This window comes from Elephantulus edwardii, unplaced genomic scaffold (assembly GCF_000299155.1).
Source record: "Elephantulus edwardii isolate Elephantulus edwardi_28Jun2011 unplaced genomic scaffold, EleEdw1.0 scaffold00182, whole genome shotgun sequence".
Classification (NCBI taxonomy): domain Eukaryota; kingdom Metazoa; phylum Chordata; class Mammalia; order Macroscelidea; family Macroscelididae; genus Elephantulus; species Elephantulus edwardii.
The window spans coordinates 2,440,693-2,449,517 of NW_006399932.1; the positions used below are offsets into that span (position 1 = coordinate 2,440,693).

General features: G+C 38.0%; 1 protein-coding gene across 1 annotated transcript; it reads left to right on the forward strand.

Annotated features, from left to right (window-relative positions):
• Positions 1–1,096: 1,096 nt before the first annotated feature.
• LOC102876118 (40S ribosomal protein S20-like) lies at positions 1,097–1,456 on the forward strand. The gene has a single exon (XM_006896107.1). The coding sequence runs from the start codon at positions 1,097–1,099 to the stop codon at positions 1,454–1,456; it is 360 nt and encodes a 119-aa protein (XP_006896169.1).
• Positions 1,457–8,825: the final 7,369 nt, after the last annotated feature.

Below are 8,825 nucleotides of genomic sequence, written 5' to 3' on the forward strand. Positions count from 1 at the left end.
TCCTCGCCAGCATTTGTTGCTTGCTGTTCTGTTAAATTTTGCTATTCTTACTGGGGTGAGATGATATCTCATAGTTGTTTTTGGATGGATTTACTTACTTGTCATTTAGCTTTGATAATTCAAGAGCTTTCCTTATAATGCTATTTGTAAATTTGTTGTCAGGATGCAAGATGTCCCATTGCTTATAATTAGATTCTCAATAGATTTCCAAAGGTAATATATCATTTCAACATAGAACAAGAGGTGTGTATTTGTTCCTGTTCCAAAGAGAGGTGATCCAACAGAGTGTGGAAATTATCAAACAATATCATTGATATCACATGCAAGCAAGATTCTGTTGAAGATCGTCCCCAAAATGACTAGAACAGCTCATCAGCAGAGAATTGCTTGAAGTGCAGGCTGGATTTAGAAGAGGTCATGGTACTAGGGATATTATAGCTAATGTCAGATGGATCTTGGCTGAAAGGAGAGAGTACTAGAGGAATGTCTACCTGTGTTTCCTTGACTATGCAAACACATTTGACTATGTGGATTACAACAAACTGTGGCTGACTTTGACAGGAATGGGAATCCCAGAACACTTGATTGTGCTTATGTGAAACTTATACTTGGACCGGGACACAGTTGTCAGAACAGAGCAAGGAAACACTGCATGGTTCAAAATTGGGAAGGGTGCGCATCAAGGATGTGCCCTATCTCTATATCTTTTCAATCTATATACGGAACAGATTATCCAGGAGACTGGACTCTATGAGGAGAAGTGTGGCATCAGGATTGGAGGTAGACTTATCAACAATCTGCTTTATGCAGATGACACAACCCTGCTTGCTGAAACTGAGGAGGTCCTGAAGCCTTGCTGCAGAAGTTCAAGGATTGCAGCCTTCAATATGGATTAAAGCTCAACATCAAGAAAACAAAGATTCTCACCACTGGGCCGATTGGGAGCATCATGATAGATGGTGAGGAGATTGAGATTGGTCTCTAAGGAAGACGCGGTAGCTCTTGCAGGGTTGTGGTGTTCTCCCACGCCTGCTCCTGACTCACCGCTGTTCGCTCTCTCCAGGGAACAAGTCGGTCAGGAAGCCGCGCCGCAGCCATGGCTTTTAAGGACACCGGAAAGACGCCTGTGGAACCGGAGGTGGCCATTCACCGAATTAGGATTACCCTAACCAGCTGCAAAGTAAAATCTCTGGAGAAGGTGTGTGCCGACTTGATCAGAGGCGCAAAGGAGAAGAACCTGAAGGTGAAGGGACCGGTCAGGATGCCTACCAAGACTCTGAGAATCACTACAAGGAAGACTCCTTGTGGGGAAGGTTCCAAGACCTGGGATCGTTTCCAGATGAGGATCCACAAGCGACTCATTGACTTACACAGTCCTTCTGAGATTGTCAAGCAGATCACCTCCATCAGCATTGAGCCTGGAGTAGAGGTTGAAGTCACCATTGCAGATGCCTAAATCAACTATTTTAATAAATTGACTCTCCGTTGGTTAAAAAAAAAAAAAAAAAGAGAGATTGAGATTGTTGACAGCTTTAGTTTGCTTGGCTCTACAAACAACACTCTTGGTACCAGCAGCCAGGAAATTAAAAGACAAATTGCATTAGGAAAGTCTGCTGTCAGAGAGATCTCCAAGGTACTGAGGAGCAATGACATCAGTCTGGAGACTAAGGTGTGCCTGATACAGAGTATGGTCTTTGCCATTACTTGCTATGTTTCAGAGAGCTAAACAATGACTAGGGATGATAGAAAGAGAGTTGATGCCTTTGAGCTTTGGTGCTGGAGAAGAGTATTGAATATAACATGGACTGCTAGGAGAAAAAAACAAGTTTGTTCTGGAGAGGGTGAAGCCAGGCAAGGATTCTGAAGCTTCATCTGACATAATTTGGACATGTTGCAAGGAGGGCACCAGTCCTTGGAGGGGGTCATCATGCTTGGAAGGGTGAAGGGATGGCGCAGGAGAGGAAGACCCTCAATGAGATGGATTCATTCCATCACTGGGGTAATGGGCATAGGCGTGGCGTGTCTGAGACAGTGAGATTGGCAAGGGATAGAGCAGGGTTTAGGGCTGTTGTACATAGGATCACTATGAGTCAGATGTGACTCAATGGCACATAAAAACAACAACACAGAATAAGAAATAATGGGCACATGGGTGTGAAAATGTAAAGCATTTTGCCACATGTGATTTTTAAAGGATGAAAAGGTACACAGTAATTAGAAAAACAACCTATCTGGGATAGACTATGCAACTATGTGGAACAACTTGAACATATTACAGAAGAGAAAGTCATCTGAGAAGTAAAGGCATAATTCAGCTACTTAGTACATGCAGAAAGGTCAGGTAACAGTGCCAACTTTCATCACAACCAATAATGCTGTGCAGACTATGCATCTGGGAAGATAAGGACCCTTTGGAAGATTACCAAATGCTGGTCACTTTAGATATTATCCTAGGCCTATATATGCTCAAGTCCATAGAAATCTGCTGCTTGTGATCTCCGGGAAAAGCAACTTGCAAATTGATAAGGAGAGAGTCTCAAATGTGTTTGAAGGGTGATCAGAATTGTGTAACTAAAGTCATTTCAGTAATTTTTCTTTCTGTGCATGACAACACTCATGAGTCTGTTAATCTAATATGTGCCAAAATAGTATTCCTTAAAACAGATAACTCTACATTGTGCTGTGTGAACTCACCTTATAAGGACAAATATCACCTAAGACCATTATTGTAAAAATAGAAGGATAAGTAGTAAGATGGGTATAAAAGTCCATAAGGTGAAGAGGAAGGGGGAGAAAGGGAGGTGGAAGGTGGGGAAGGGAGGAAATCATTTGGGTAACAGAATTTTGTAGTGGTATAGAGGAGGATGAAGGAATTAGGAAGACTCCTATGAGGACTTGAAAAGACAATAGTGGGCATATATCAATGGTGATTAATTTCATAAAACAAAATGTATGTTAGTGATCATTTGAAACACAATGTGAATGAAGCAATGTGGGAAACACAGTGTACATTAATAATATACAATGCGTATGAATTTTGTATGCAAACCAACATAAAATTTAAAAAAATATGACTCTAGTGTTGTATATATTAAGATGGTGGTGGTGGTGGTATTATGTGCTATCGAGTTGCAACCAACTCACAGTTCACCCTCCAGTGGGTTTTCAGAGGCTGTAAATCACACAGATTTCCCACCTTCCTCCTGAGAAGCCGCTGGTGGATTCGAGCTATGTGCCTTTAGTTTGGCAGCAAGACTCCTTACCTCAGAGCTCCCATATATATCAAGGCACATAGTTAAAAATTCAGATCAAGTACTATGAGTCTAGTCAGAGGCATATAATGATGCTACTGTTGCTTCTACTACTACTAATCCTATATTTTTAAAAGATATTTTTATGCTTAGTGTATTGGTCTGTCACATGGAATATGTTGTAATGAGTGTATTTATGGGTCTAGTCGCTAAGAGTAGGAGCTGACATATGATGTAGCCTTGCACCTCATGTGCAGCTGAATTATAACATGGACCTTAACGGCCAAGAAGCCTGTGTTCAGAGGGAAAAAGAACTTCAAAACATAAACTATGTTCTTGGCACTAGCCTAGAATACTGGACATTCATAACCTGAGAATGCCCAGACTATAAATTTGCAAGTTGCATTAATATGGCAGTAAAAGTCACTCTTCTGAAAGCAGCCCTTGTAAAATATTTATAAATTCAAATGGTTGTTGCTAGCAGATAACTACATCTGCCAGTTCTGTCTTTTTGCTCCCAAAGCAGCAGAGTTGATGTCCTGTGTAATTTACACCATGCTCATAAAAAATTATTTTGGAAAATCAAGACAGAGTATATTCTGTTCTAGGGGGGAATATATCTGCGCTTCCAATGGTTTGGCGTTACTGTGTGATCTCCTGAGATCTTGTCTCATCAAGGCTCTCTCTGCAAATACGTTTTCATTTTATTGGACTTATCTAGCTTCCAAATTAGCAAGCCTAGTCCTTTGGGTTGTCTTTAAAATCCCAAATTAATATGTACCACACACTAGAGCTTTTTGTACCAAGGTCAGTATCAATGTCACTGAGTGAAGGAATTCTCCATGTCCATTATCTCCTTACAGTGTTTTGGAGACCTTTTACATAGGGGACTCTCCAGATAGACTGCTTATAGCTTCTTTTTCAGATTAGAGAAAAATAAAAAGAGGAAAGATTGCTTTTTTGTTATACCAATAAACCATCTAAGTCATTCTTTTCAGTCCATTGTTTATGAAAAATAACTCTCTGAAATCCTGCATACTAACAAACTGAATATATAAAAAAGAATGTTCCTTCATATTTGTAGTAATCAAATTTTTACTTCCATCCAGAGATTCCTGATCTTTCCCACCCAAAACAAAATTCAATTGCTTATTGAAAGTGAAAACACTGATTTTATACCAATTGGTCTACCATTGGTGGACCAGAACAAGAAAATGCAAAAGTAGGGGAGGAAGAGTATTATTATGGAGGAGGAGTATCACTAGATTGAAATAGATTATCTGATTATGTTGTCCCACTAAAAGCTCTTCCGGTGACAAACAGCACAGAGCATATATGCCCACTTTATTTCAAAAACTTTACTGTTGTGTGAGTATTTTTGGAGTATTACGGAACAATGCCTTACCAAGCCAGAAGAACAAAATTTCTTGTTAAGTACTTAAGATAGAAAGATCTAGAATAGCCCGAATAATGTCAAACTAACCACTATTTCCTCTACAAATAGAGGGTAGGCGTGAGGAATTTACTGTGTGAGATTCAGCTAAATTTGCATTTAGCATAATATATAAGAAAAGTGTCTGACACTTGACCTTGAAGGCTCTAGACTGAAAATTCATACCATTGCCTGGGACTTATTCAGTGCTAGAAAATTCTAGCAACAGCAGCTCTTCTCCAGACTTTTATTTTGGGTGACATCTGGGGTGAATTAGGTTTCTGTTCACCATAGGTTTAGCTACAGATGTGGAGGTGTAAATGTGCTTTCCAGGAACTATAGATTATATGGTCATGGTGTAGACCACTTTTATTAGGAGTTCAAGTACCACATTTCCAGAAATATGAAGAATGACAGCAAGGAAAAAAGCCTTTTGAGCTTAAATTACAACCACATCTAATGAACTCAGAGGTGTTTTTCACTTTCCAGGGTATTGCTTTTCAACTCCCGTAGCTTAAATGAATCTAGTGATCATAACAGTAAATATGGGTTCCAAAGGTATCCCAAGAGGTATCATTAGTCACATATTACATCGTTTTCTAATTTGTACACTTTCCATGTTTCGAGGTTTCACAAGACTGCTGAAACCTCCAGGATTTCATGTTTCCCTCAGCAGTCTACAATAACCCTTCGTCTGAATGACATGTATTATTTCCTCAGCAAACATGTGATGTGGAAAGCTTAGTCTAAGATTTATTGTAAGAAACGACTCGATGTTTTATTTCCTCCCTTAATTGAATACATTATTGCTCTGTGTTTAGAAATGCCGTGCTGATGTATTACACCTCAAAACAACTATGCACATGCCATCTACAGCAAGAAGGTTTATTAGACTACAAATCAGGATACAGATGTTGGCGGGAAAGCTATGCATGCTAAACCATAATACATTGCACATATTTTAAACCAATAAATCAAGGTGGTCCTACAGATTTTTATTTTAAAAATTAAATACTGGTACTTATGAAAATTAAAGAACCAGACACTCTGTTTTATTACATATGTGATAGGTAAAGTGATAAGCCACTGAGCTGGTAGGTATGACCCTGGAGATAGGAAAAAAGACTAAGTAATTTCAAAAGAAAAATCTCGCCTTCTTATTCCTTAATACTAGTATTGGTTTGGGTTTCTTTTTAAAATAATCCATATTAAATTCAGCAATCCAGAGCAATGCGCAGATAAGTCTTTTGGGAATGTAAGTGATCACATATTTATTGATCTATTTCACAAGTTTAGATTTTCATCCATTTCTTAAAAGTGCATATATTGAGTACCTGTTACTTGCTAGATGAGACCAGGCTCCAAGGTTTTACTAAAATTAGATCCATTTGTATTATTTTGATGCAAGAACAGTTGTTGGATTTTCCTGTCTTTCTCCACGTGTTTCAAGTCCAGGTTTAATAATAGATAAACTGCACTCAGAAAGATTACAAGGATACACCCACTACTTCGTTGGCTGTCTGAATTAACAGATGAAGCTTGCTTGGCCTGTGCAGCTGAGAAGATTGCTTTCCCAGGAGAAGATGTGATTCTTGTCCATTAGATTCTCAAAAATCTAACCCAATTGTAACAACTTTAAATACATAAAATCTAGGATGTTCACATTTTTAAGAAAGATTAATGTTGTGTAGATTTATTGATCTTGTGCACTTTCCTTAAAGTATCCGGGGTAATCATTAACAACACTTTGTTCTGACCTCCTTGCCTGTCATTTGAGGCTCCTCTAGCTCTACAAACACATTTGTGCTTTATTCATCATATTTATTCTGTAGCTAAAGAGTGAACATTACTGGCATTTACAGTTGGAGGCTTACTATTTTTAACAATTAGATCTGTTCTTTGCATACATATGGCATAGATCTTCAAGAGATAGTAGTCTTCTCTTTATCTGGAAATACTCAGTAAAGAGCAAAGATCATTGACTTTATCAATGGCCAAGACATTATCATAATAATGCACAGTAACCTAGAGAAGAAATGATCCTCTTCCTACTAAGCAGAATCATTATTCTTATTAGTCATCTCTCACATTTCTATAACAATTAAATTTGCTTAGCGTTGCCACATACACTGTCTCAACTGCCATGTGAAAGAGCCATCTATTCACTCATTCACTAATTTTGGGTATTTTATGAATGCTTACTAGGTGCTATGCATGACACTGTACTGGGACACATAAAAATAAAATCTATTCTCAATACACTTTGTTTTCTTGTTAAAGCACAAGATGCATTCATCAGATCATTATAATGTGTCATAATGCAGACATGGATGGAATATTGAGGCAGCAAAGAGTTTCTGAAATTGTTATTTGCTGCTGTTGTATTGGTTCCAACACACAATGACCCCAAGACCAACAGTCCTGCGCCAGCCTTACAGTCATGACTATGTCTGAGCCCATTGCTTTAAACACAGCATCAATCCACTCCATGGAGGATCTTCCTCTTTTGCACAAACTCCGTATTTTACCAAGCATAATGTTCTTCTCCAGGGACTAGTCTCTTGATAATATGTCCAAAGTATGTGAGAATAAATACTTGTTTTGTATTAGCTGCACATCTTTAAAAAAAAAAAATAAAATGTGTTCATTCATCTGGAAGTGCATGGTACCATGAATGTTCTTCATTAATACCATAATTTAAAGGCACCAGTTGTTCTTTAGTCTTTCCTATTCATTGTCAAGTGTTTGTATGTATGTTGTTAGATGCTGTCAAGTTGCATACAATTCAGAGATCCTGTGGACAACAGATCTAAAACCTGTCTTATCCTGTGTCAACCTCATAATCTCTGACATACTCCAACCCATTGCTGCAGTCATTGTACCAATCCACTTCAGAGAAAGTCTTTCTCTCTTTCATCATCCTTCCATCTTTCCAAGCATTATGTCCTCGAAAGAATAACCTTGCCTGGTAAAATGCTCAGAGTATGTAAGACTAAGCATTACCTTCCTTGTCAACAAAGAGCACACTGGTCGCACCTTCTCCACAATATATCTGTTTGTTCTTTTGGTTGATGCCTTTGAGCTATGGTGTTGGAGAATAAAACTGACTATCTCATGGACTACCAAAAGAACAAACAGATATATCTTGTATGCATAGGTGTTTGACAATACCATGACTTTACTCAGGTTCACCTTAGTCCTCAAAATGACATCTTTGCTTTTTAGTATTTTTTTAATGGTGATTTCAGTGGAAGTTTACAAAAATATTAGACTTTTACTCATTCAATGATTCACATTTGCCTCACTCTTTTCTCTCCTCTCCCTCCCCAACTCACATACTCTTCCAAATTATTTATAGTCATACATACAATGCCTAATGATTCATTACTTTCAGATATGCCTTCTCTTCACCTATTGCAGTGCAGTGTTCATTATCTATCCACTCTTTTCCTGTTCTCTCCCTCCCCATGCAATTTTTATAGCAGCATTCTTATGTAGTATTTGTCATTTTTCACAAATTCAGACAGTTTACTCAGCATAATGTCTTCCAGATCCATCCACGTTGTGTAGTGTTTTACGAGTTCATTGTTTTTTTTCAGTACTAAGTAATATTCCATTGTGTTAATGTACTACAATTTTTCTATCCATTTGTTTGTTGACTTGAGCTGCTTCCATCTCTTTGCTATTGTGAATAATGCTGCAATATGCAAAGGTGTGCATACATCTATTTGTGTCATGGTTCTGGTTCATAATAGTGGAATAGCTAGGTCAAATGGTATTTTTATTTCCAACTTTTTGAGGAAGTGTCAGACTTCCTTCCATTGTGGTTGTACCATTTTACGTCTTTACCACCAGAGTATGAGAGTTGTTCTTAGTCTTTCTCTGATGAACTTTATAGTCTTTAATTTTATTCTTAAGTCTCCACACCTTTACTATCATTTGTTGTCTGCTGTTCTGTTAAATTTTACTATTGTTGCTGGGGTGAGACAATTTCTTATCGTTGTTTTGATTTTTCACCTCTCTAATTACTAGAGATTTTGAACATTTCTTCGTGTGTGTTGACAATCTGACTTTGATGAAGTGTCTATTCCTATCTTGTGCTCATTTTGTTATTGGGTTGTCTGTCTTTTTCTTGCTGAGAT

Bases quoted from the DNA above. Each gene is read 5' to 3' on its own strand.
- LOC102876118 (XM_006896107.1), top strand. From the start codon at position 1,097: ATGGCTTTTAAGGACACCGGAAAGACGCCTGTGGAACCGGAGGTGGCC.